The sequence below is a fragment of the Wasmannia auropunctata genome, unplaced genomic scaffold, assembly GCF_000956235.1.
Source record: "Wasmannia auropunctata unplaced genomic scaffold, wasmannia.A_1.0 LD335903.1, whole genome shotgun sequence".
Lineage (NCBI taxonomy): Eukaryota > Metazoa > Arthropoda > Insecta > Hymenoptera > Formicidae > Wasmannia > Wasmannia auropunctata.
Window position 1 is genome coordinate 2995564 of NW_012026987.1, and position 27742 is coordinate 3023305.

The 27742-nt window shown below is 47.3% G+C and overlaps 4 protein-coding genes across 5 annotated transcripts in view; 2 read left to right on the forward strand and 2 right to left on the reverse strand.

The window, feature by feature from the left end:
* The window catches only part of LOC105455451 (nephrin), a 14572-nt gene extending 4077 nt beyond the window's left edge, over positions 1-10495 (forward strand). Inside the window, exons 4-14 of the mRNA XM_011698778.1 lie at positions 207-317; positions 1174-1377; positions 2596-2753; positions 2887-3040; positions 3673-3803; positions 4734-4893; positions 5689-5985; positions 6705-7025; positions 8192-8482; positions 8979-9088; positions 9762-10495. Of these exons, the coding sequence (XP_011697080.1) occupies positions 207-317; positions 1174-1377; positions 2596-2753; positions 2887-3040; positions 3673-3803; positions 4734-4893; positions 5689-5985; positions 6705-7025; positions 8192-8482; positions 8979-9088; positions 9762-9875 (2051 nt within the window). The 3' untranslated portion in view covers positions 9876-10495. The remainder of the gene's footprint in view (positions 1-206; positions 318-1173; positions 1378-2595; positions 2754-2886; positions 3041-3672; positions 3804-4733; positions 4894-5688; positions 5986-6704; positions 7026-8191; positions 8483-8978; positions 9089-9761) is intronic.
* Positions 10496-10999: 504 nt separating this feature from the next.
* Positions 11000-13345, reverse strand: LOC105455500. Its single transcript, XM_011698868.1, has 3 exons — positions 13181-13345; positions 11990-12244; positions 11000-11634 (listed from the first exon to the last, which is right to left on the reverse strand). Exons 1-3 carry the CDS (start codon positions 13343-13345, stop codon positions 11386-11388), a joined length of 669 nt encoding a protein of 222 aa, XP_011697170.1. The 3' UTR covers positions 11000-11385.
* Positions 13346-14109: 764 nt separating this feature from the next.
* On the reverse strand, positions 14110-15590 carry LOC105455452 (mediator of RNA polymerase II transcription subunit 6). Its single transcript, XM_011698779.1, has 5 exons — positions 15412-15590; positions 15127-15286; positions 14860-15034; positions 14437-14683; positions 14110-14333 (listed from the first exon to the last, which is right to left on the reverse strand). The coding sequence occupies exons 1-5, from the start codon at positions 15440-15442 to the stop codon at positions 14254-14256; spliced, it is 693 nt and encodes a 230-aa protein (XP_011697081.1). The 5' UTR covers positions 15443-15590; the 3' UTR covers positions 14110-14253.
* A 288-nt stretch (positions 15591-15878) lies between these two features.
* Positions 15879-27681, forward strand: LOC105455453 (leucine-rich repeat serine/threonine-protein kinase 1). Of its 2 annotated transcripts, XR_975118.1 has the most exons (5): positions 15879-16349; positions 17391-17486; positions 17564-17645; positions 18118-25703; positions 25809-27681. XR_975118.1 is itself a non-coding variant. In XM_011698780.1 (4 exons), the coding sequence occupies exon 4, from the start codon at positions 18126-18128 to the stop codon at positions 25587-25589; it is 7464 nt and encodes a 2487-aa protein (XP_011697082.1). In that variant the 5' UTR covers positions 15879-16349; positions 17391-17486; positions 17564-17645; positions 18118-18125; the 3' UTR covers positions 25590-27681. The 2 variants fall into 2 exon arrangements, 1 of the variants encoding a protein (XP_011697082.1); XM_011698780.1 differs by having other exon boundaries at positions 18118-27681.
* The last annotated feature ends 61 nt before the right edge of the window (positions 27682-27742 follow it).

Consider the following 27742-nt stretch of genomic DNA (forward strand, 5'->3'; position numbering starts at 1 on the left):
CGTGTGCTCTTCCGATCTTGGTGGGGATTGGGGCGAGGGGCGGATTGCGCGGAGGATGAATTAATCGAAATTTCATTTTTGCAAGTTTAAAATTAACTTTCGCGAGCACTCCCCCTTTTAAAAAGTCTCGGACCAGACCGGCCCCCTGGCCATTATCCGTCAATTATGGAAAGCGGAACCACCCGGTTTCGCGGAATTGTTTGCAGTGCCGCCGCACCAGCTACTCATTTACGACAGTTCCGGAGTGCAGGTGGAGAACGTCGCCGGGCCGTTCCAGGTCGGCGTGGAGTTCGGTCTGTCCTGCGAAGTGAGGGGAGGTGAGCACTTCTCCGTACTCCGATTCCGTCTCTTTGTGATTTGTCCTTAGGTAAATTTCGTGCAAACACGCCGCGCGGCGAGCCGGCGATCCTATCTGTGTCTTGAACTTCTTGCTCGCGGTTATTTACATTACACTCTCGATTTCCGTTTGTGCATATTTGACGTTCTGCTATGAAAATGATAAATCAACGTTATCATGCGGTTAATTGTAATTTGAAACACGCAGTCCGCACGCGGAGATCGAAATTTCTTTATAATCTCTCCTCGCAATTAGCATAATTAAATGACAGAGACGGGAGGTGAAATATGATATTTCGCGGTAAAACAAATTTCACGTCGCGTAGTTTAAAAGTGGTAATGAATTTACTTTTACATATATGTGTATATGGATATATATATATATATATATATATATATATATTCACGCATTTTCAAGTTTGTAAAATTTTATCCATTAATTCCTGCCTGAGAGAAATCAGGTTTCTCATTAATATGTTTAGTCGAGATACGAATCTCGGCGAGAGAGCGACAAATTGCCCGGACCGATCCCCCGTTTTACGCGCGTATAAATCCCAGCTTGAATCCCCTCTCCCCTACTCAAGATCGCGTGAACAAATAAAAAGCGAGGAGATACCGCGGGGGCTATCGTTAGCAATTAAATACGAGCCCGACCTCTAAGTGGCCGGGTATTACGCGGGCGCGCCCGATCGGAGACACCCGGTATTAAGGGTAATTATGGCCCCGGTGATTTGTCTGCTGTCACGCGAGACTGATCGACGAGAGACGAGGGGTAGGGGGGGGGCAGGGGGAAGTTAATTAGCCGCGTATAATTTCCGTGCTTTCGCGCGCGCGTAGGGAAACCCACGCCGGAGGTGAGCTGGCTGGTGAACGGCAAGGAGGTGGACGGCAAACTCGAGGAGTTCGGTCAGAACATCGTTGTCAGCAAATTGACGGTGCCGCAGCTGCGGCGGGAACACCGCAACACCACGTACAAATGCCAGGCGGCCAACACGCATCTCATACCGCCGCTGGAGAAGACTGTGATCCTCGACGTTTATCGTGAGTATACATACCTTTCATCGCCGTGGATTCTCCCCGTTCGGCCTGAAGGAAATTTCCGTCGGAGAAAACCTTTCTCTCCCTCCGACGCGGCGCGAATACAAGTCAAATCTTCTCCCTCGTCTCCGACAAGCGCGAGCAGCGTCAATATTTGCAGGAATTTACATGTATTTTTCTTTTTGACGAAAAATTGATATACACACGAGCACTGCTCTTCATTTAAATTTCACATGCGATAATTTTTCAGTACAAAAGCAAATGAGTTTCAAAGCTACCAAACGGCGAAAAGTTACAAAAGGCCGGAGTGTCATCCAAGGGGTTAAACGTGTTGGTGCTCGTCCCGTTTTGACGGGCTCAAAAGCGCAGTCGGCCGCATTTAGAAAGTTGCACGTGTCGCCGGGGATCTCAATTAAACGGGGGTAACGAGAGCGCGCATTTGACAAAAATATGGCGTTTATTTACCGCAATATTGGTTGCGCAACCTCTAATTACGCTTTTGCAAAGTTAATCAAAATCCCCGCGGCATTCAACCCGTTAATAATTCATATTAGTTAAATTTCGACCACGGAAAGTAATCCTTTCGCGTTTCTGTTATCGGCCCGATAAATTATTGGCAGGTTTGTTGAAAGTAGGTACGCGCGCTGACCCTAGCGCGCAATGGATAACCGTCTCTCGCACACGAATACACACACACACACACACACACACACACACACACACACACACACACACACACACGCACACACACTCTGCACATATCGCGAAAATAAATTTTGCTTTCTTTAATTATTCAACTTGAACAAATCTCGAACGAGCGGAATAATCCGCTCATATTTGTGATGCCCTTTTAACCGAATATTTTTATCAGAAGCGATGTTTATAATCTTCCGAAATCCGATATCGATCAGATTAACGTTAAGCACTTGTTATATATAACCGTTTTAATTAAAAATCGTCACCTATACGATCTATAACGTGACACGCGCGCACGATGAATTTAAAAAACGATGGGAGATATAGCAACAGGACACCGGGGGGAGGGAGGGGGGGGGGAGAAAATTTCTAAGTCCCAGGTATTAATTATGAATCCCTACGACCTCATAATTTCTTAACGTCGCGTATCGAGCTTGAAACTTTTAAAGGGGGCGACGTAAAAAGCGATGGGGTATTACCGGCGATATAGCGCGCAATAAACGCGATTGGCCGGGTTGGTTCCAGTAAAACCGCTCACCGTGAAGATACTGTCGAAGCTAACGGTCATGGAGACGGAGAAGGACTACTCCATCACCTGCGAGACGACAGGCTCGCATCCCCGCGCACGCATCACCTGGATCGAGGGGAACGAGACGTTCCAGAACGGCAAGGTCGATAACGAAGTACTTTAAAACGTCGACACTTTTTGACACGCTCATCCCTTCCTCTCTCCTCTCATCCTTCCACTGCTCCTCGCCCTCCCTCCCTCCCCCCGCTGAATTATCGCAGGTCCCCTGCAATTTTTGAATGTGCCAGCAGGTAATGGAGAGCGGCAACGCGTCGACGGTGCTGAGCACCCTCATATTCTCACCCGTCCCCGACGATCACAGCAAGATCCTCAAGTGCCGCGGCGAGAATCCGGCCCTGACGGACGCGTACTTGGAGGACTTCTTCAAGTTGAATGTCGTCTGTAAGTAGCGGCCGCCGTTCCTCCGGCGCCCACTTCTATCACGCGGCGAATCGGACCGCGAAATCAATTTATTTCCCCAATTCGTCCCGCTGGTAGCGTCTTCGTATTTGTAAAATTGTATATAAAATTAAATTTTTTTATATTGTATTTTTTATAATTGCTTTTTAATAGTAATTTTTCTAGTACTATACGGTGAATACGATTTGTGCATCTCGCGATATTGTAAATTGGAGTTATTTAAGGCTGCCATCCTGTGAAGATATCTCGATCAATTAATAACGTTTATCGTGACAGAGATGATATTTGTTCATTGAATAATAGACGATAATTCAGATTCGGAAGATTGAAAATCCGAATACGAATATGTAAATGGCACTCAACAAGTTTCGCCGTGTTTGCCCCGCGCCGCTGTCGAAATGTGTGAAAATGGAAATTCGTTAAATCGTAAAATCTATTATACACGAATAGTCGTATGTCTTATTAACGTGTCTTCTCGGCTCTTTCAACGTATTTCCCGGCGGCTTCAATATTCCACGTTCTCGGAATCCGCTTCGGAATATTTCATTGTGGTCGCGCGCGTACGTGAAACATTGAGGAAAACCGAAAAATTTCCTCTCTTTTTCTCCCCGCAGTCCCGCCTAAGGTGCAGCTGCATCTGGGCAGCACTCTGAACGCGGAGAACATAAAGGAGGGCGACGATGTGTACTTCGAATGCAAAGTCCGCGCCAATCCGGAGCATCACAAAATTACTTGGCGCCACAACGTAAGTCCTAGCGTCAGCAACAACGAACCCACTTTAATCCCGGAGTGTTTGCCTGCGCGAGGCAAACCGACGTCTCACTTTTAAAATTTCGATTGCTCGGGCTTCGCCTCTCCGCCCAACAGTTTTAGAGTTCTCCAAAAAAAGTTCCGACGATTAAGCGTGAAAAACACACTCACACACACACACACACACACACACACACACACACACACACACACACACACACACACCAACACGCGTGCGCGCGCGCGCGCAAACAGCGAGGTTGAAAAATACATTGGGATGCCCGAAACTTTACATTTCTATTCCTGCGAGAATCGGGGTAATGACTTTTTTATTTCGATAAGAATCGATTCGAGTCACGATACCTTACGGCGGAACTTTTGATGTGTTATCCGAAACTTGCTCCGAGAAAATGCCAGTTTTACGAAAGAAAAAACGACTCCGTCTCCCGCGTGGGGAAGAGGAGACTCGAAAAATTTTCGTCTCTTCATGTGTCCGCGTATATGCATCCACTTCTCCGAGTGCGCGGCGAACTGTATCTGTCGCCTCGCGTTTATCGCATGGATATTCGTGACACGACTATTCATAAACGCGGAAATAAACTTCGCATTTTCTTGGAAAATTTTCCCATCTTCGCCTGCGCCGTCGTCACCTTCGTCTGCCCTGTGAAAACGGGAAATTTGGAAAAAATATAACACGAGGCGCGCGAATAGATACATCAAATATTTATATACGGACGAAGGGGAATTCATTAAAGGGGAAATCTCGGCGGACGCGGATTTACGCGCGCGAGAACGGAGAGAACTTTACATGAAATCTATTTGTCACCTACCTTTCTTATTACCGAAGAAATATGGCGGAAAAAGCTATCGCGCCGGAATCTCAACCCCTCCCCCCGTGTTAAACGCGTTAATCCATCAATGACAGGGCGGCGTGCTGACGCAAAACTATTCCGCCGGTATCATCATGAGCACCCAGAGCCTGGTGCTGCAGGGCATTGGACGCGACAACGCGGGAAATTACACGTGTCTCGCCAGCAACGACCGCGGGGAGACGACGAGTCCGATTGTGAACCTGAGAGTGCAGTGTAAGTAGATACGACAAGTTCGAATCGATAACAAGGACCTCGGAAAGCGAATGTGTAATCTGGAGTATCACGCCGGCCGCGGTTTGAGGATGAATCAAATTTCAAATCGAAGTCCCGTCGAACAGAGAGAGAAAGTATTTGTCCCGCTTATATATATAGCTCGTTATATTTCTCGCAAATAGATTCAGATTAGATCTTTACATTTGTTGTTTGTAATATAAATAATCATGCAAATATGAATATTAATGCACATGAATGTTTGTTTATTCTATCTATTTATTTACGTCATAAATTAACAGCGCAAGCTAACGTAAGAGTAAATTACTGATATGTTCAATTATTAAAAAGATTATTATTACGGGAGAATTAACCTCCGACCTTTTCAGCGCTAAAAGTTACATTTAACTGATGTTGTTCCTATTTCCTCCAGTAAACTCCAAAATACGCGCGTTACACAATATGCCAACCGCGCGTATAATTGTGTTCGGAAGCGAAATATCTCGGACGTCAGATATGAGGGATTACATTTTAGAAGCCAATTTATTTTCTACCCTCCCCCGCGTCTAAGCCCTACGGCGAACAATATAATTCTCCCGATTAAGGGCGAATAAAACGGCTCTTAAACTCGGCATAATCCCGCTGTCGAAGTTCCGCCGATCAATAGCGCGGAAACGAGAAAGAGAGAGAGAAAGAGAGAGAGAGAGTAAAAAAAAGAGAAACTCCACTCGTTTTTATCGTCTATTCAACCGAAGACGTGTGTTCCCTTCTTCTTTTTCTCGCACGTGCGACCCGCAGTCGCGCCGGTCTGCAAGATGAAGGAGGTGACGATTATTGGCGCCTCCCTGGAGGAGTCCGTGAAGGTGCGCTGCGAGGTCGACGCCGACCCGAGCGAGGTGGACTTCGTCTGGGAGTTCAACAACAGCGGCGAGAACTTCGAAGTCGCGCCGGCCAAGTTTGACGGTAACAACGGCACCATGAGCGAGCTCGTCTACACCCCCGAATCCGAGAGGGATTACGGCGCCCTGACCTGCTGGGGTAGGAACGCGATAGGAAAGCAGGAGGCGCCCTGCATCTATCAAGTCATTCCGGCAGGTGATGTCCCAGACGCTTATCGTATATATGAAAGAGAGAGAAAAGAAGAAAAGAGGAACGAAAGAGCAAAAGAAAAAAAAAAGAAAGAAAGACCGGAGATAGAAATCGACGGGAATTTATTCGACCGCGCTTCTCCTTTTGCCATCGCGAATCATAATCTGGAAGAAATCCTCGCGCTGTTCCCTTCCCTGCCCCCGTCCCCTCCCCCGCTGTCAGAGAAAAAACAGATGTACGTACGTCTGGGATTCTGAAAACATTTAAATACCGTACGCGTACCGTGCCGCATCCCGCGTCGAAAACACATAATATTTAGAACTCTCCGCGCGCGGCTATTTGCGCTCTCCTTTTTTCTACCTCCTGTCCGACTCGCTTGCAGCTCGGCTTATCGCGCCGTACGTCATAAACTCGAAAATATTTGTTTTGTCGTTCATTTTCTGCGAGACGGGCCGTGTTACGTTCCATCATAGTTTACTTAAAACGTTCCCCTTTTGTATCTGAGAGAGAGAGATGCTGAAGAAAATGAGAAACATTCATTTTTAATTATACGTACTTCTTCTCCGATATGCTCTACGTGTAATTTCATATTTTTCTCACTCTTTCTCAGCCATATTATGGAACATAATTTATAATCTGACAAATAAAATTCGCATCAATTCTCGGGGTAAAGATATCTCTTTCGATTAAGATTGAAATTCAATGTGAGAAATGTGTTCGAGCAGTGAAACCGAATCCCCTGAACAATTGCACCATCAAGGCGTCGCTCAATCAGAGCTCGGAGATCCTGGAGGTCGAGTGCGTGCCGGGATACGACGGCGGGCTCCACCAGGAGTTCCGGCTGGAGGCATACGAGGTGTTGACCGGCAATCTCCGGGTGAACGCGTCCAGCGTGTCGGCCGATCTGCCGATCTTCCGGATCGCCGTGGCCGATCTCCTGCCGGCCACGCACTTTTACCTGGTCACCTACGCCGTGAACGCCAAGGGCCGCAGCGAAGTGTCGCTGTTGGAGGACATAATGCTGCGCGACTCGGAGAAGCACACAGGTAACTAATACTTATTGAAAGAGCAAAAGTGGCAAAATTAAATTTTCGTCGCGCGTGATATTCCTCTTTTCACTTTTATATTTTATCTCCGTTCGATATATCCAGACATATCCAGACATGTTTAAAAATTGTGTGTAAGAAAAACTTTATCCCGGCTATTTATAACAGCAATAACAGACAAAAATGAAAACGGACGTTTCTACGCACATGTATTATTAAACTTACTTTTGCGAAAAGATCATCATGCTGGAGATTCGTTTTTTTTTTTAACTGATTTAATTTGGGAATCAGATCTAGAATGGGTATTTCAGATTTTACCTCTAGAACAAATTAAATCAGACAAAATTGATGATATCCTGTGACAGATTAGATTAGCTTAAAAAAGATTCACAGAGATTTACATTAAATATTTTAATTTGATATTTAAAATTAAAATAAATAATTCGAAGAGATTATTTCCATTTTGATTTCCGACAAATTGTCGGCATAAATTAATTATTTTGACAGAAATGTGACAAATTAGAAATCATATCTACTTTAATGATAAAACTGAGCACAGATGTGACACAGATTATTCACAGATTTATTTTAGATTTCGCAAATTAGAAATTGGATGAGTAAAAACAATTTGTTTTCTTATTTGTAGGTTCTTATTTTGGTTTTACTCTATCTACCTTACAGAAAAAATTTATAAATACATTTTCCGTTTGTAATAAAATCACGTTTATTGCACATTTTATTCAAGATTTGCAATGCATATGATTCGCTGAACTACTATTATCCCCATTTTTTGAATGAAAAATATTAATTTATCTTTACTAAAGTGTCGTATGTATTATTATTTTCTGAAAAAGAAGTTAGCCACTTATATCATCATAACTGAAAACGACAGTAAATTAACGCGAGTGCCAGCACGCACCATATATATGATTAACACAACTCTAACATTAATTATAATTTTTCTAATTATGGCAAAATAAAATATATCATCTAATAATATTAATTTAACGTGCTGGAATTAATCGCAGTTAATCTTGTGTATACAACTGACGCTGTGCGTTGCGAGGGTAAGCGAGGGAGGGGGAGGGGGATAATTCTTTATCACGCGTGGCGAGACGGCGCGCATGTAGATTCCCATCGGAGGACGAAATGCATTCGCATTCCAGACACCGGTGTCAGCATGCTGCCGTTGATCCTGCTGCTGGTCGGCTGCCTGCTGGCCTTTGGCGCGACCGTGATTTCCGTGATGCTGATGATGTATCGGCGGCGCGGCACCACGTCGCCGGTGCACATCGAGCCCTACATGAAGCAGCCGATAATCACGCCGCCGGACTCGAGGAACAATTCAATGCTGGACGTGACCCACGGCGACCACACGTACTTCGTCGAGTACACGCTGAAGCAGGTCACCGATTACGCGCTCAATAATCAGCCGGACATCATACAGTCGCCGCAAGGTACCCGCCGCGCGAAAGACGTTATTCCCATCTCGCGACTTCTGACCCGATCAAATTAATATTCGTCTAATATCCGTCACGAGGTGGTCTAAATTGAGAAAACAGAATCACGTCAAGAGTGAGTCGTTTTAAGGATTTAGGAATAGCCAAGTGAACAATAGCGCAGCTTTTTGATTTCTGTCAACTTGTCACTTTCCAATTGAACGTGAACATTCTGAGCACTTAGCGCTAAAAACCAATTCCTGTCAAATAACACATTTCATTTGGATATCGCGCGGAGAGACGCGAAATAGTATTTTCAGAAATTATTTACCGACGACAAAGTTTATAATTTAAAGTGCACTCTTGCTGGTAGCCGAATGTACGTTTAACAGGATAATTCTTTCCTTTTTTTTTTCAACGTCACCTGTCTGGCCTTCGCCCTCAGCGTTTTATTTAAATTTAAATTGTTCGAGAGCTGCTAATGCAAAAGCGGAATAACGCGGACGTTTTTCAGACCAAGAGAAGATCAAACGCGAGCCGCAGCTGTTTTTGCCAGTGAGACCGGACACGCTGTTCGCGCCCTATGACATTCACAAGCAGGGACTGCAGACGAACAGATGCAGCGTAAGTCATGTCAGATATTACACAGCCGGTCTTTTCGAGGAAGGAGAAACGGTTGAAATAATCGTAAATGATGCACCGCGTCGCGATCTGTAGATTAATCCGATATCAATTTTCCGCCCATAAGTATCCCCTCCTCCCCTCCGGGAAGGAAAGGAAAACTTGCTTCGAATTCTTGCGGGGATCGGGATAATTGCGACGAGCGATGTTTCACGTGTCTCAATCCACAACGAATCCGTCCGGCATAATGATTTCTAATTATCCCAGTAGGTGGATTAACGGTGAGATGCGCCCTTGATTCTTTTTCCCTTCGATTCTTCACGGAAATAGGAAGTTTCAATAGCGCCGCTAGATTTCGAATTCCGATTTGGAAGATTAGAAATTTAATCTGCCGTAGATTGAATTTCTATCGATCGCTTATAAATTAAGCCGGCTATCTAACCAATCTCGGTTTAGCTGTCGCGCGCGACCGGTATATAACCGTTATGAATAATATCGATCTTTCGCGTCGTGTGGAGTTCACCCGCCCCCTCGAGGAAGCGTGTGTGCGCGCGCGCGTGATGATCGCTACACTATATTTTCGATTCCCAATTCTGTTTCTCCGCGCGCGCGCGCGCGCGACGGTGGGTATTAATTAGATTCAGACCCCGATATCTCTCTCCTCTTGACTTGGCAGCTGAACCCGTTCTCCGCGAAGTCCTGGGAGCCCATCAGCTTCAAAGCCGATCGCAACCTGATGAAGGAGATCATCATCGCCAATTCCATACCGGGCCCGGAGAGCTGCGTGTAAACTTGATCGTGGGAGTGAATCGGGAGACGCAAACACACACACACACGCACACACATACACACTCATATACACTTAAACACGAAACAAGCGCACACACGTACACGGCATATCATATAAGGGCGATCGATTTCGGAAGCCCTGAAAACTGTATCGCGCGCGCCGTCGCTCGATGCCGTGCGACAGATATACGCGCCCGATATCAAAGACGAAGTCAACGAATCAACGTCTCGCTTGTTAACGCGCGCCGGTGTGACATATCACGATGACGATATCGTAGCAAGACATATCAGCATATCGTAGCAGCGAATCGTGGCGCGCCACGATCTCTCCCGAGATCGTCGAGAGTCTTTCTTTAAGGATCACCCCTCCGCCAGTGATCCAGCGCGAGACCGGGACGAGGAGTCGTCGCGAGACGATTTAGTCGCATAATTTAACCGAAACGCTACACGTGGTGTACTATTCCAAGTTTAATATATTTTGTGTCAAGTCTTAAAACGTCTTGTCATTTCGTATAGCGCCGCTCATCACCTACACCGATCTACCTCCGTCTACCTCTCAGCCGTCACTTTAGTTTCACTTCTCATCACTTTTTAATATGACAGTTTTTTGTTGTAACTCCGTATGCGGATTATTTTTATAATTTCTTGGATTATTTATTAATACCTCAATCCATTTTCTTCACCTTATTAATGATTTATTATATATTTTTGATAAATGACACACTATTATATATTGATATATATTAAGACGATGGTTTTAAATAATTTTTTATCCTTCCGTCTAAATTATAACTTCTTGTGTTATATGACAATTATTAGTCCAGATTCCATTCTCTTTCTAATTATCAAATTAGAAAGAATCAAATCAGGCCATCTTTTTTTAAAAATAAAAAGGGACATAAAAGACTTTTAAAAAAAGTACTGGCTTTTAAAATATAAATTTATTTTTTTAATATTGCATATGAAATATTATCTTAATATTGTATATGAAAAAATTTTTCAGAGCGTTTAATAGTTAAAGATTAGCTAATATTTAATCTTTTCCTTATAAAAAGAAACGGTCGCGAATAATTAAAAATATTATTGCTATTACCTATTCTGTATTTTTATTCCGAAAGACCTATATATTAAAATTTATATTTATTCAGAATTTTATAAAAACAAAGCAATATACGTACATAGATATGTATGAAATGCATTTAAAAATAGCACTTCGCTTTATCTCTTAGAAGTGACAGCGAATTAAAAATCTGGATTTACCGAAGGATACACCTCGACGTACACAATAAATACGAACGGGGGCACTCTTCGCGCAATTTCGCGAAAAAGAAAAAGGACGCGTTCTACAAATGGGTTCTTAGAAATCTTCATTAAAAGCTAGCCGGCGGTCAACCTTTTTCCATCTCTTCTCGCGGGCGCGGAAGTGAAGTGGGTTTTGAAACCTCGGTTTAACTTTAACCACCGGGGGTGGGGGGACGGTCGATGATGCAGGGGATGATGCGAGAGGGGGTTTAAAACAGCGTGCGTTTAGCGTGGGTATATTTAAGAGACGACCGGAAGCAGGTGCGACCGCTTCCGCAGGCAGTCGCGCCAAGGAAGACACCGTACACCAGAGCGGTCCAGACTATCACGCCGACCGCAGCGGCCGCCAGTATCAGATGCGCTCGATGACGAACGCGATCCAGGATCCGCAGCATCCACTTGCGGTCCACCGCTCTCCCAGGAGACGCCGCGCGACGCAAGGATGCGGTCGCCGCGTTCTAGACATGCGCGGTTATCAGAGAACATCCGGCGAGCGTGTATAAGCCAAGCTATTAATTTCATTCAAAAGGTGAAGATGTAATATTAGCTCTCTCGTAGGAACCGGTCGTCATCCCACTCATTTTGCAGACAATTCAACTGTATCGGTATGATCTTTTACGTAAAATTGCGACGTGTGTCGCGCGATCGACGTATGTCGCATCTCTTCGGTCGAGCGCACAGGAGGGTGAAAAGTTGTAGTTTTATTTTTATTAATAGCTATGGCTGATAACTTCGCTTTACTAATAACCGATTAATCGAGAAACTCTGAATAATCAAAGCCGGGAGAATATGCTTTTTTTTTTCTTCCCTCACCCCTATTACGTCCGTCGCTCCGCCAGTTCGCCTCGCGACTACAGCCGCATTCTGCAGTTTGCCGTGCGACCCGTTGAACGCCTGCTCTACTTCGCCCTCCACCTCGTACAGATCGCCGTACGGCTCGTGCATTTCGCCGTACACTTCGTGGACTTCATTGTCGGTCGCTTCGTGCATCTCAGCGGGCGGCGTTCTGCTACTCGTCCTCTCGCGCGCCTCGTCGCGCACCTCGCTCGCGGCCAGGAGACGCTCGTACTGCGGCAAAAAAAAAAAAAGGTTTCCACCTACCTAGAATTGCCACTAACTGCTGATTGCCGAAAGAAATTTTTTCAGCTTCCCGTATATCGTCGCGAAGTTTCACGGGAGCTTGGCGAAATTAATATTTTTCAGGCGACAATTGAAAATGTGAAGTAAATTTTTGCGGCAAATTATAATAAAACACTGAGATATAATCGTCGGTGGAAGGCAAGAGCAAAGGGACAAAGACGACGGTCTCTCTCAAAAGCGAGAAGTAAAAGAACGAAACCGAACAATCAGCAAGATTAATCCGTCCGTCTCAATTTCCGTCTCGATTTATTTTAATTCGCCTATATTTTTTGCAGGAAAAAAAAATGTTAGCTGATAAAAAAATTAATAAAGTTCTTTTTTCATACAAGAAAAAGAATAAAGAGTTTATACAAAAAAAAATTAATAAAGAGCTTTTGTACTTTTGCAGCGCGGGCGAATTTGAATAATTTAAACAACGTGCTCTCTTTCTCCTCCGCCTCTTTCTCCTCCGCTTTTTTTTTCCGCCGCGATAAAAAGTTTCCTTTTCGCCCTCGCGGAGAATGATATCTTTAGCAGCGTGGTATGTACCTAATTTTTTATATATTTAATATTTTCGCCGCGTACATTTAATTTCCTCCGACGCGCCTTCGCCTTTTTCCAAATGCCGCGTCGTGCGCAAATTGCGCAAACGTCCCGAATTATCGCGAGAATAAAATCAACACGGCGCGGCGTGTCCGTAAACGTGCGTCCCCGCCGCGGCGAGAGAGAAGCGGCGCGTATCTTAAAAGCGAACGGAGAGCAACGTTTTCCCGAGCGGATCCGGAGAGGATGATTTCAGCGACGACGTTATACGACGGGGGCGGCAAACGGGTCGGGAGGGATCGATCGCGCGTCCAATTACGGAGGAGATGCGGGGACCCGTACCTGCACATTCTGCAGTTTACTTATTTGCTGACGGACCAGACGGACCACCTTGCATTTCGCGTGTTGACAGTTCGCCAGGAACTCCGCGAGGCTCGCCGCCCGATCGTCCTGCCGGTCCTCCTCCAGGTACCGGCAACCGCCGCACGTACGCGAGTCGCATATCATCTCCGATCGCGGCGTGTGATCGCGAATGATCTCTCGCGGCGCACGGAACGATCTGTGCGATCTAAAAGGACCATTTTTCTCGGGATATGTTCGCCGCGGACGCGGCTGAAGGTGCGAGCGAGTCGGCGTGCAAATTGAACGGCGGTTTCTGATCGATGTTTTACCCCCCCTCCTTCCTCTTCCCTCTCTCTCTCTCTCTCTCTCTCCCTTTTTCTCTCTCATTCATTCAGGTTTCACCTTTTACCTTCATTCCAAATATTCCAATCAGTTTCTCTATTATAGACAGAAAATTACAATATTTTTTTATTTCTGTATATTGTATTTCCGAAGTAAAAAAAAAATAAAGCGCTTGTTCGAGCGTAAAAATATATTGCACATTTAGCAGCGAAAGAATTTAAGCAACGTGTTGTAAAAATAACTTTTTTTTTTTTGACACCCGACGTTTTTATATTCGCCATCGATAAGATTAAAAGATAAATAATAGACTATCCGATTAATGAAAAGGCATGTCTGAAATTGAACCGCTTTCAGAATCTATATTCTATTTAATTCGCGCTAATTATCACACGTATCATACTAGAATTGTCAGTAAAATATTCAGTTTTAATCTGCAAGAAAATTAAGTGACGAAATTAGAACAAAGAGATTAGTGCCTTTACATAATGCAGAGTTTATTGAATTTTTATGAAGAAAATCACAATTAAAAATTACAATCGCTTATTTTTAAATAATGATTTTATTTATTAAAACTTACGTATATAATAAAAATAACGTGGTAAACTTTAAAAATACACACAAAAGTATATTAAAGAATAATCAATTAGATAAACATACACAGAACTCTCATTTTCTCTATTATTTTACAAGTAAGAACTGTATACAAATATAATTGACATCTATCCTTATTATTAATTGAGTCTAGGTTTCTTTTCTGGTGGTGGTTTCATGTCTTTCTTCTCGGTCTTCACTTCCTGCTTAATCTCTACGGCTGAAATATAAAAAAATAACCAATAATGCTAAATAGCATCAAGATGTTTAAATTAGAAAATAAAAAGTGTAATAGAAAAGTATAAGCTACAGTCCACACATACAAGGTTCTGTTGCTTGGTGTACTGGCTTTGGCACTGGTAAGGGAAATTTACGGGTGAGCTCTGCGAGTAACATATCCACTCTCTGCCGTTGAAACAGCGAGCTGGGCTCCTCGCGCACCGGCGTTTCCTTCTTCGCAGCCAAGGCCTTGCCATTCTTGAAATCCCAATAATAGCCCTTACTCGGATGATATCGGGAGCACTTGCTTGCCTCATCAAAGGCTTCTTGCAGATGGTGAACTGTGGACAACTACACAGGGCACGTCTTTTAAATGTACAATCTAAAAATCTAAAAACAATCTAAAAATGCGAATATCAAAACGCATACTGTAATAAAGAAGAGATTCGGAATCTTCTGGTCAGACATTCCGAACAACAAAACCATAACTCAAACAAAAATTTAAATGTACATTCACTCTCGCTCACCAGTCTAGAACTCACGACGGATCCCAAATCTGGGGCTTGATACACAACGCCAGCGATAATATAATAATCGGCGACCGCCGAAGTTGAGGTTGGCGAATGCCTGTGTTGTTTCCTGATCACGTACAGGATTGGCTCTTGCACGTGCAAAAGAATGTACTCCAAGCCAGTCATATTGCTGGAGGAGGGAACAATATCGGCATTTATAAATATCCTTACAACGACGTTTCGTTTACATTTAACTTGGCGACCGATTTATTGAGGCCTTACGTCAGTTGATCGGGGCTCAAACGCTGCATCTTGACTATCTCATTGTTGCAAGTTCTGTCGTAAAATGGATTGCTCCTTTCCGAGAAGTAATCCATGATGTTGCTTGGATTAAGGACGGGAATCCAGGCGCTGTCGTGCCAGGACAGGCCCAAGGGATTCTCTGCGAAAGGAGACCGAGAGGAATTATCAATCAATCAATCGTTAAAAGGCTTGAGAGTTAAGTATTGATTATGCAGAGATGCCAAGAGATTTATACATATAATAAACATGTGTGGATCCTCTCACCTTGTACCGGAGTTTTTCCAGGCATCATCATTATAGCCGCTCAAGAGGAACTATGTAGAAATAATTCCAATTAACGTTATAACGACGTTGTTTATATTAATCTCTCATAACAATCGCACATGTACCTAACCCTACTTCCTTCATTCTATTTATATCGATCCTCGCGCACCTATTGGCGCTTATTGACATCTTTGTTCCAATTCATATGTACTGTCGATAACAGCTTCCTTGGTATCTAGCTGTTATAGATTATTATTATAATATTATAAAATTTATATCTTTTGTAATCCTTATTTTGCATCGATAACGCTTTTTTATTGAAGAGAAAAGGAATTGAAAGAATTTATATAATGTAGCAGTAACTAAATGATTTAAACCGTTTAAAATCAACACATTTAAATATAATTTTATCATAATTTAAATTACAATTTAATTACTTTATTTTTTTTACCAAAAATTAATTGTATACATTTATATATGTATATCAGCAATGGCATTGAGGGACGGAATCGAAAATCGCGAGCATAGCGATCGTCGGAAATATTCGCGAACGTGGCTACGTAGTACGCACATGGAGGCGCCAGTGGACGAATTCGCTCTCATGCCTCGGTATTTTGGTGCGCGCCGTTGCGTGACAGCCGTGTGACAGCGATCTCGTCGAATTCCGTTCAGTGCACGTTCAGTTCTGTTTCGCTCGCCGTTCCGTTTGCGGCGATCTCGTAGCCCGTCGGTGGGGTCGCGCGGTCGCGACAGGAATGTCTTGTCACGAGTGTCATCCGGACCCGCGGACCCCGTGTGGATCACGATGTGACCGCGACCCCGCGGTGATTGCCGAGGAAAACGCGCGCGAGGCCCGCCGCTCCGTCGACCCGCAACGAACGACGCTTCGCCGTCGCTGATTCCACCGCCGTGGACGCGCCGCCGGCTAAATGGCAAAGGTAAAACGCGGAGAGAAAATCGTGACCTCTTCTTTGCGTCCGCCGATAGGTTTCGGGAAGATCCGGCGAGAAAGATTCCCTCGAAAATTTTCCCGGCCGAATTAATTGAATTAATCGACAGCCGCGGCTGTCAAGTCGGCTCGAGGTCGTCAGCTGATTCGTGGATTCTGTCTTTCTGCGGCGTCACGGCGTGACGAGCTGTGTGTGTGTGTGTGTGTGTGTCTATACTGTTCCAACCTCGTTCTCGAGATGACCTACCGATTTTTTAGATTTTTGCGAGCAGGAAGATCGAATGACTTTTGCGGAGTCGTAAAAAGGAAGGAGAAAATCGCCACTCCGAATTCCGCCGCTCCGATTCTCGCGACGCGGTAGAACGCTGGAAATTTACCTCGATTTACCCGAGGCCTTTTCACTTTAACCCTCTCCCCTCTTCCTCCCACCCTCCCCCTGGATTCACGGATTCACGTACAATTAAACATGAAGGTTAGAAACTGTCGCGATAGCCTTACTTCCCTCCCCCTTTGTCCCCCACTGCGAACACATGCGGCACGCGCTCGTGCGAAAGAATCGCGAGACGTTCGAGAGAGAAGTGACACATTTATTCTTTTCCCAAGACTATTTTTTTTAACGATTTAAATTTTTGTAATTCGCGTTAGTTTTTTATTTTTAAGCTATTTTTTAAATATTTTATTTTACTTTTAATAAATAGGATATTTTTTTTCTGATAGATCCATCGATCCAAGACTCATTGAACCGACAAGCTTTTTCGCAAGCACGTGACATTTATTTTTTTTTTAATCGAACAATAAAGGATTTTTTTTATAGGAGAGATCAATTGTGACATTTAGTTTTTACGACAATTTGCACTTTATTATTGAGACAGAAACTTGGCTGACCTTTTTTTTTCGAAAATCGTAACTTTCTCTTTTTTCTTTTTACGCGTCAAGAAGTTATATATATATATATGTTTTACTAGCACGCGAGAAGTGCTCGTTGTAATTTCAACGGATTAAGTAAATGGATGTCTTGGTTGAATTACAGCTCTCACGAAGCCTCGGCGAGCCGACGTGAATCCGGATTTAAATTCCCGAGCGAGAACGCAGTTCGGTTACGGTGCGTTGATCCGGCGTTTTCAAGGTAAGCGTCTTAAGCATTAAAGAATATTTGTTAATTGGCACGATTTTAAATTATTAAATAAATTCGACATATTGCAGAATGCACTCCGGAGGAGACGATGAGACCGAAAGAAATGGCATCGACAGTAGCAGTCATGTAACAAGGTCATAAATAGAACTTGTACGTACATTTCTAATTACATTAATAACCGCAGCTAATCTGCAGATCTTAATTGGAGAAATTCGTCTTTATTCTTGTATATATTTATAGGATCGCGAGCACCTGTCTCTTCCAGTATCTATTAATCTACATGGAATAAATTTTCATTAAAAGATATCCACTTTCATTAACGATATTGTACAAACGATAAAAAATATAATAGCGGCAAAAAGATAACGTCGGTAATTGAAAGATAATATCGAGTAATTCAATATCGCAAGCTAATAACGAAAGGGAAAAAAATTAAGAGAAAAATCGAAGAGCTTATTTTTAAATTGTAGCGAATTATATGTTTTAAATGCATAAAATTTTATGTTTGAAAGAGAAGAAATAATAGTTTCAATTTTTATTGTTTTTTTAACAAATTGTAAGTTCTTTAGTTGTTACGCTTTTCGCCGTCGGATCGATTCGAAAGCGATGTATCTTCTCGTAGATCCCGGGATGGAGGACTACACGCCGATCGACGAGGACTTCCCGGGCCGGTTGCTGCACCAGGCCGCGCTCTGGGACAATGCCGAGCTGCTGGAGGATCTGCTGCGGGGCGAGCACGCGCAGTACATCAACAGTAAGGACTCGTGGGGCAGGACGCCGATGCACGCGGCCGCGATCACGGAGAACTCCCGCTGCCTGGACGTTTTGCTGACCGCCGGGGCTGATCCGAACGTCACCTGCGGCCCCCGCGGTCACCATCGGACGCCGCTGCACGTTTGCGCGGAGCACGGCCACGCCGGCAACGTGGAGAAGTTGCTGAGCTTCGACGCGGATCTGATGATCCGCGACGACGAAGGCCTGAAGCCACTCGACATCGCCGAGAAGGGCAACCACGACTCCTGCATTTATCTCCTGAAAGCGGCGGCCGAGAAGTACGAGCTCGCGAAGCAGGCGACCCACGCTTCCTTACGCGCGGCTTGCATCCAGGGTGACACCGTGGCCGCTCGGAACATCATCCAGGGCCTGTCGACCGATCTGGAATGCGTGGTGAACATGGCGCCGAACGGCGCCAACACGCTGCTCTTCGTCGCCTGCGAGAGCGGCCACAAGGACATCGTCCGGCTGCTGCTGGACCACGGCGCCGACTGCAGGATCCATCCGGTCACCAAGTACTGCCCGCTCTACATAGCGTGTTACCACGGCAAACTGGAGATCGTCGAGCTGCTGCTCCGGCACTTTCCCAAGCAGGCGCAACAGCTCACGGTGGAGCGCTGGCTGCCGATTCACGCGGCGACAATAAACGGTCATCATCTGGTGATCGACGCGTTGCTCAAGTTTGAGTATCCGCAGCACGTCTATCAACGTCACAAGGATCCGTCCGGCGAGTTCGAATACGAGCTACCGTTTGACATCAACGCTCAGGACGTTACCGGCCAGCACGCGTTGTACATAGCCAGCATGCTGGGCAACGTCAAGTGCGTCGAGCTGTTGCTGGGTTACCGAGTTAAGGCGAGGACGACCAAGGAGGAGGACGGCGTGGGCGGCGCGCAGCAGCTTCCGGTGTCGAAGCACAAGATCTCCAGCGGTATTCAGAGGCTGATGTCGTCGTTGAATTTCCGCAGCAAGGCGCCCACGGACAAGAAGGACGACAAAATGGTATACCCGGTGAATCTGGATCTCTATTGCAACAACGGCAGCGAAACAGCGCTGCACGCGGCCGTCAGAGGCAGGCATACCGAGGTGGTGAACGCCCTGCTTCAGGCGGGCGCCAATCTCGAGCTGCCTGTCAAAGTCCCGTACGATCAGAACGATCCCGACGGCAGTTACTCGAGCGTGCTGACGATCGCGTGTCAGAATCGCGACGTGAAGATCGCGGATCTGCTGCTGAAGCACGGCGCCGTCGACAACGAGTGCAAGGCGCTGAAGATCGCCGCGCAGAATCGCGACGAGGCGTTGACCGCGAAACTGCTGTCGATCAAGGCGCATCCGGATTCCGAGTACAAGATCAACAAGAAGGCGATGACCGAGTGCACGCAGAGCTCGCATTTCTCCGCTCTGGCGTCGTTCGGCAACGTCACGTACTCCGCGCTGTTCCCGAAGACGCCCACGATGATCAATTGGCACAACCAGCAGTGTCGTCTCTCGCAGATCCGGTTGCAGTGGCTGATCGACGCGGTGTTGCACGTTAACAAGAAGCTGAGTTCGAAGAATAACGACCTGGTGTTGTACGCCATCACGCGGATTGACATCTCCCACAACTCCATCACCTCCGTACCGTCCATCATGTTTTACTTACAGAGCCTGCGATACCTCAACATGGCACAGAACAAGATCGACACTCTCACGGCCGACTCGAAGAATCCGAAGGACAAGCTGTGCCCGGTCCTGGAGGAGATGTATCTGCAAGACAATCGGCTGGAGCAGCTGCCAGAATTCATCATGAACTTACCGGCGCTCGAGATCATGGACGTGTCCAACAACAAGCTGCAGTGTTTGCCGCAGAATCTGTGGCGCGCGCCCAAGCTGAAGGAACTGAACGCCTCGTTCAATCTGCTGCGCGATCTGCCCAGCCAGGCGTCGCAGAACGTCTTGAGGAAGCCGCAACGGGGCGACGAGGCGCAACAGAACGGCACCAACTTCCGCGGACTGGCTGCTGTGCCGCGAATAGAGTCCATGGAATTCGACTCGTTCACGAAGATCGCGAACGCGCAGGTGATCGAAATGGAGCGGCCGCACGTGTGGACCGGCTCGGTCCAAGTGTCGGAGAGGATGAGCGACGACACGGAGAATGGCAATAAGTCGGTGCTAGCGTCATTGAACCTGGCGCACAACCTTTTCAACAGCATCCCCGTGGCGTTGCCGTGCCTGGCGGTGAGCCTGGTGCGGCTGAACATGGCGTACAACTCTCTGCGCTCGATGAGCCACATCACTTCGTATCCGGCCAGCTTGAAGCAGCTGGACCTGTCGAACAATCAGATCTCGCGATGGCCCAGTCTGCCGCAGGTCGACAGCTCCGACAGCATGGAGCAGGCGAACACGGCCTGCTATTGCCCGGCTGTCAACGCACAGTCGCCCAGTATCGTGCCTGGCAACCGGCAGACGCCCACGTCGATGCGTGACATCGTCTTGCAATCGGTGTGCGTACACAGGCGGCATCTGCGACTGGAGAACCTGCGCACGTTGATCCTGGCGAACAATCTACTGAATCGGATCCAGTTGACGTCGTGCGACGACGGCGAGATGCCGTGTTCGGAGGAAGAACGCGCGGATTTGGACAGGGATTCAAAAATCGGGCATCCCGGATCGAAGCTGTATTTGCTCTTTCCCAATGTCAGTATGCTCGACATCAGCAACAATCAATTGCGCGAGATACCGCACAACATCTACGAGCTGAGCAATCTGTCGGTGCTGAACATCAGCGGCAACAACGAGATCGTCGAGCTGCCGCCGCAGATGGGTCTGCTGGGCCGCCTATGGAATCTGAACACGCAGGGCTGCCGGTTGCAGGAGCCGCTCAAGTCGATGATCGAGTCGAAGAAGTACAAGACGATGGACGTGATCGGTTACCTCAAGTCGATCCTGGAGGACGCAAAGGCGTACGCGCGCATGAAGCTGATGATCGTCGGTATTCAGGGGATCGGCAAGACGAGTCTGCTGGAGCAATTACGGCAGGAGGGCGAGGTGCCGAACAAGAAGAAGGCGTCCGAGCACTGGGCCAAGCGGATGGGCAACAAGAACATCAACGCGAAGACCGCCAAGGGTACAACCATCTCGACCGTGGGCGTGGACATCGGCGATTGGCTCTACGAGAAGAAAGTGCGCGGACAATCGTCCCACGGGCCGGTCTACTTCAGGACCTGGGACTTTGGCGGTCAACGCGAGTATTACGCGACGCATCAGTATTTTCTATCGAAGCGCAGCCTGTATCTGGTCGTGTGGCGGATCACGGACGGTTTCAAGGGCGTCTCCGAGATCTTTCAGTGGCTGGTGAACATTCAAAGCAGAGCGCCCAACTCGCCGGTCATCATCGTCGGCACGCATTACGACGTTTCCTACGAGCACAGCGAGGGTCTGCAGCAGTACATCCGCGACAAATTTATCAACGTGGTCGACGCCGAGAAGTGCGGTCTGCCCAAGGTCATGGAGACAATCGAGGTGAGCTGTAAGACGCGTCACAATATCAAGATGCTGTGCAATCTTATCTACGATGTTGTCTTCAGTCTGAAGTCGCCCGGCAGCAAGGAACTGCTGCTGGAGCAGAAAGTCCCGGCGAGCTATCTGGCGCTGGAAGACGTAGTGATCCAGCTGGCGCACGACAGAAAGCTTACCGGCTTGGACCCGGTGCTGAAGGCCGATCAATATTACGCAGCGGTTAATAACGAGCTGCAGAAGTTGCACAGGTCCTTCAGAGATCCGGCCGAGTTGCATCAGGCGACGTTGTTCCTCCACGAGAACGGGATAATCCTGCACTACGACGACGCTACGTTGAAAGACCTCTACTTCTTAGATCCGCAATGGCTCTGCGACATGCTGGCCCACGTGGTCACCATAAGGGAGATCAATCCGTTCGCCCGATCGGGTATAATGAAACTGGACGATATCCAGCACGTGTTCAAATCCTCTACGATATCATCGATTGACACCCAAGGTTACATCGTCAGCTTACTCAACAAATTCGAGGTCGCTCTGACATGGGACTGCCGCACGCTGCTGATACCATCCCTCCTACCGACTGAAGAGGATATCCTGCGCAATAATCAGATAATCAAGGTACCGGTGAAGACGCGCGGCTGGCACGTGCGTGCGAAGAAGATCACGTCGCCCATATTCGCGTGCCTGGGTACGTCAACCAGCGACAACAAAAATAACGCCGAGTGCGTGCTCACGTCGAGATCACAGCCCGACTGCTCCGTCACCAGACTATTGCTCATGTCATATTTCCCCAGCGGCTTTTGGTCCCGATTAATCACTCGGATCCTCGCGGACGACGCCATCGTCGACATCGTCATGTCGTTCCTGGCGCCGTTCAAGGATTTCGTCGACGACAATATTTTCGCTAGTTTACTGGAGCTACAGGCCGAGTGGGTGCTCTGGCAGACGGGGATCGAGCTGCGATACTCGGGCATTACGTTGCTACGTCTGAAGGAAGTCTGCTACAATCTGAAGAACTCGCCGTACGATTACAGGCAGTTTAAGTTCAAGTTGAGACAGGACGGTATTTGGTGCACGGTGGACCTGAAAAATTCCGCCATTCTAGAGATTTGGTTCCCAGTGGACACCCTGGTGATCAAGCAGCCCATCATGTCTGATTCCGTGGACGAGGAGCCCATGGGCTACCAAGCGATCGTGGTGGAGCCACGGCCGGAGAGTATGCCGCAGTTGATGGCGTTGATCGTCGATCACATCGACATCCTGCTGGAAGACTGGTATCCGACACTGGGCACGCGTTTCGTCCACACGTCGGAGGGTAAATTGCTAGTCACACGATTGATACCGTGTCCGCGCTGTTTGCTCGGCAACACCGAGAACGGCGACGGCGAGTCGAGCGACAGCGACGGTCGGCTGATCGAGGACATCCAGAAGTACTGCGCCGTGAATCGCACCGAGAGGCAGAGCCAGGATAGCTACAAGTCCGACGGGGACAGCGGCGTCGGCTACGACAGTCTGACGTCCAGCAGAATGCCGTCGCTCGAGGGACACCCGGATGTGTCGAAGCAGCAGAGCACCACTTCGCATCCCGAGAATACTCTCGCGTACTGCTGGATGGTGGAGGAGTGCATACTGGCGGCGTACAGCAGCAAGCCCATCAGCTGCCCGAGACACTCCGAGGTCCCGTTGTCGCACGTCGCGCCGGACATCATCTTCATGGATCTGGGCGCCAAGCATCTGATCAAGTCGGAGGATCTGAAGCGGGGCAAGCTGCTCGGTCGCGGCGCCTTCGGCTTCGTCTTTCGCGGCAGCTGCCGACTGCCCGGCACGCATGTCCGCGCCGACGTGGCCATCAAGATGTTGCAACCAGTTTCGCCGGGCCCGAACTCCACGCAGTCGGCAATCCTCGCGTACAAGGCGTCGCAGAGCAAATGGGACCGCGACCCGCTGCAGTACGCCTGCAAGGCGTACTGCATGGCGCGTCAAGAGCTCAATATCTTGCTAACGCTCAGGCACGCCAATATCGTGCCACTGATCGGCATAGTCGTCAGTCCGTTGGCTCTCGTGCTGGACCTGGCGCCTCAGGGCGCGCTGGACGCCGTCCTGAAAAATTACCGCCGCTCCGGAGCTAAGTTGGATCCCTACACGCTTCAGGCGATAATTCTTCAGGTCGCCAAGGCGGTGGAGTACCTGCATCAGCAGCACGTCATCTACCGCGATCTTAAATCGGAGAACGTGCTGGTGTGGCAGATGCCGCTGCCATTCCAGGAGAATCCGGAGTCGGTGCACGTCAGAGTCGCCGATTACGGTATCTCGAGACTGACGCTGCCCACGGGGGCGAAAGGTTTCGGCGGCACGGAGGGCTTCATGGCGCCTGAGATCATCAGGTACAACGGCGAGGAGGAGTACACGGAGAAGGTGGACTCGTTCTCGTTCGGCATGTTCATCTACGAGCTCGTCACGCTGCGCCAACCGTTCGAGGGCCACGAGGCGGTGAAGGAGTGCATCCTGGAGGGCGGCCGACCGCCGCTCATGTACCGTGAGACCTTCCATCCGTGCTACGCGCTCGATTTGATGGTGATATGCTGGGCGCAGAATCCGAAGGATCGGCCGACCGCCAGTCAGATCGTCTCGATCGCCTCCGCGCCCGAGTTCACGCATCTGATAGACGTCACCCTGCTGACGGAACGCACGCAGGTGACGGCGGTCACCATGACCAATCATTATAGTGGCGGGTCGAACGACGCGACGGAGAGTCTGAACGGCGACGAGATCTGGTTCGGGCACAACAACGGTGAGGTGGACATGCTGTTGGGCATGCAGAAGGGCTGGCTGCGTCACGTGCGCATTGAGACGCCTGTGATACCGTACGCCATGTGCGGCGTGGATGGCTATATCTGGATCGGCGACAACGCGGGGCAGGTGCACGTCTATCTGTGCAGCAACTTCGGCTGCGTGGCCAGCTACAATCTGGAGGCGGATCACAGCAGGGAGTCCAAGGTGGTGGGACTGATTCACCTGGAGCAGTTGAAGCAATTTGCCGTGGCCTTACACAGCGGTCGGATCTTCCTGCTGTCCAACTCGTTCATGCAGATGAGGAAGACGGAGATCACGGGCGGCAGCAGTGGCACGGAAACGACGCGCCACGATGCTGACGTGAAGACCTACTCGCTCGCCGCGGTCTGCCGAAAGAGACGCGTACTGGAGCTCTGGACCGGCCAGAGCTACGGTCGGATATCCGTTTACACGCTGAAGGACGGCAACCTGGTCGACACGACGCAGCTGTCTCACTGCAGCGCCAATGATACCGCGATGAAGAATCTGTTTGCCACGTATTTGATCGGCGCGGCGACCGAGAACTTCATCTTCTCGTACACGTATCCGGGCTGCGTGGTGTATCAGTGGGACGTGGAGAGCCGGCAGATCGTCAACAAGCTCGACATGTCCAAGCTAGTGCCGTGCTCCGAGAGCCTCAAGTCCATCGCCATCGAGGAGAACTTGTCGACGGAGAAGTGCCAGGTGACCGCGCTCGAGGCCAGCGGCGGTCAGCTGTACATCGGCACCACCTGGGGCTGCATCGTCGTCGCCGAGTGCAGCACCCTGCGCCCCGTCACTGTGTTCCGGCCGTTCGAGGGCAAGGTCTGCCAGATCGTGTCTCTCAGGTCCGCCGACAAGAGGAACGCGGTGCTGGCGACCGTCGGTCAGGGATATCGCAGCCTGATCGCGCGGTACACCGACTTCCCGCTGAAGACGCTGGAGAACGAGGAGCTCAGGCACGGCATGTACACCCTGCTGTGGCGATCGGAGAACTGGTCGGCGGCATGATTCCCCCGGAGATCGTAAGATCCGCATCCTCAGGTGCATTTGGCGATCGTTTTTTTTTTTTAGCGTTACACGCGATCCGACTGACCTTTAGCTTATACGAAGATAAGTACACAAGTAAGTTACATTTAATGCTGAACACACGTTGAGCAGATGGACCTACTCTTGTCCAGCGTTCTTTCAATGAATGCCGATGAAAAGCAATTTTTTTTTTGTCGTAAGGAAATTCGGTGCCAATATACGAGGTGTTACAATTCGGTATGACAAAATTTCGTAGAGCGACGGAGTTCGTGACGGGATCGCAGGATTCTCTTCTTCGGCGGCATAATAATAAACCGGAAGTGCTTAAGTGGTGCGAAGTTCAATTTGAGCGATGTTTGGGCTCACGGTGAATCTTATACGTCCAATAATAATATTATAGTACCTATAGCACGTAAAGGATGTCGATTGCGCTAATAAGCGTGACTTGGAGAAGGAAAATGACATTGCAAGTCTCACGGGGCGGTCGAGTCGGTCCCGCGAGCACGCTTATTAACGGGCCACCCTGCTGTCACACAGGCTGTAAGCTGAAATATTCTTTCGTTCGTCCAAATCACAGCATTACCCAAGTGTAAGAGAAACATTCTTATTTTGTATAAGACTAAATCCTAAGCAGAATAGTCTAACGGTATTTTAACGTACGTTTCCGCTTGCGTAAGTATAATCGGGCTCTACGAGAGCCGCGCTACATATAAGTATTCATATAACTAAGGGAAGAGAATATATTAATAATGCAATCTGTTTTCTCGTGTCGCTGCGAGACACGGGAGATAAAAGAAGGATAATGGATTTTCTCGGATATTTAACTGATATTAACTGAGCTGTTTCAGATATCAAAGAGCTATTTTTAGCACCATCAATTACCTTTTATAATATCGTTAACGTTAAGATTTCGATAAGTTTTACTGCTGACATTAACGTCGTAATCTTGTGAATCGATATAGAAGTACGATTTCTAGACCGTACTCGCATATCTTTCTCCGTGAATCAGTTAACATCACGCCCCAAAAAAAAGTAACGTCTATCGCTATACTGCGAGTTTTACAGTGATTAAGTCTAATCGAACCGAAGGTTGTGGGACATATTTATGTTAGCATTAATTTACCGCAATATAATACACTAGGAAGACACAAGGCCACAAACACACACATACACAATAGAAGCGTCTTGCTCAATGAAATCATAAAATTTCGACCCATGATTTAATTACACGAACGATTAGTGTATCCCAAATGTAATCGATGTGATATGAAATACTCAGCGAAAGAGAGAACGTAAAATATCGTCACAAAAGTGTGTTATATTATTTTTACTTACAACACTTATCAATTACGCTTATCAACAAGCTCTTCTATTTGCTAGAAATTTTAATTTGCTTGACAGGTATTCGTTCCAGCTTCTCTGTGTCTAAGCGTTCTTCGGGAGCTTTCATTAGTTTATAGCAATAAAATGAAACGTAACGATGTAATACACGAATTGCGTATTTAATTCGTCGACGCAATTTAAAGGCGAGAAGGCGGCATTTAAAGGGTTAAACGGATTGATTATCTTTAGAAAATGTGATGCGGTCGGCCGAGAGTATTTTAAATAAGCGTATACAGCTTCTGGCTGTTGTTCGCGAACCGGCGCGTGTGGTGCACTGATGCTGTATCTTTAATTTATATGCGGCGCGTTTTATATTTATTTTTTTAATCAACTCGTACCTGCAGCGCGTGAAGCGAACCACAGTGATATACGCAGCTTGTATCCCCTGTTCTTTTTTTCTAATACGACTATTGTAAAGAATTAGAAATTATGCATCGCTCTACGCAATTATTCTCAAGTATGCCTTGGAAATTATGGTTAATGTTGTGTAACGCAAAACGTAATTAATTACCGCGATTGATCTCCGTACGTTAAGTGCGTCATTGTAAGTTCATGTTTACTCATCGCGAGGATCATGTCATCTATGATCATCATCTCGTATTCATCGACATAAGTTATAACTTTGCAGGAACCCATTGTTATTTAATGTATTTGATTGTCACGAAATATAAACACTGTTGTTGAACAAGAACTCCGTTAATTACATCTGTGTCTCTGTCAACACCGCAATACGATATGTTATGATTGTAATT

Coding starts and splice junctions, on each gene's coding strand:
- LOC105455500 (XM_011698868.1), bottom strand. CDS start 13,345: ATGATATGCGACTCGCGTACGTGCGGCGGTTGCCGGTACCTGGAGGAG. Junction 12,245..13,180: donor GTAAACTGCAGAATGTGCAG/GTACGGGTCCCC, acceptor TTTTTGCCGCAG/TACGAGCGTCTCCTGGCCGC. Junction 11,635..11,989: donor GAGCGACGGACGTAATAGGG/GTGAGGGAAGAA, acceptor GCGCATGTCTAG/AACGCGGCGACCGCATCCTT.
- LOC105455452 (XM_011698779.1), bottom strand. CDS start 15,442: ATGATGATGCCTGGAAAAACTCCGGTACAAG. Junction 14,684..14,859: donor CCGTCGTGAGTTCTAGACTG/GTGAGCGAGAGT, acceptor TGCCCTGTGTAG/TTGTCCACAGTTCACCATCT. Junction 14,334..14,436: donor ACACCAAGCAACAGAACCTT/GTATGTGTGGAC, acceptor TTTATATTTCAG/CCGTAGAGATTAAGCAGGAA.
- LOC105455453 (XM_011698780.1), top strand. CDS start 18,126: ATGGAGGACTACACGCCGATCGACGAGGACTTCCCGGGCCGGTTGCTG.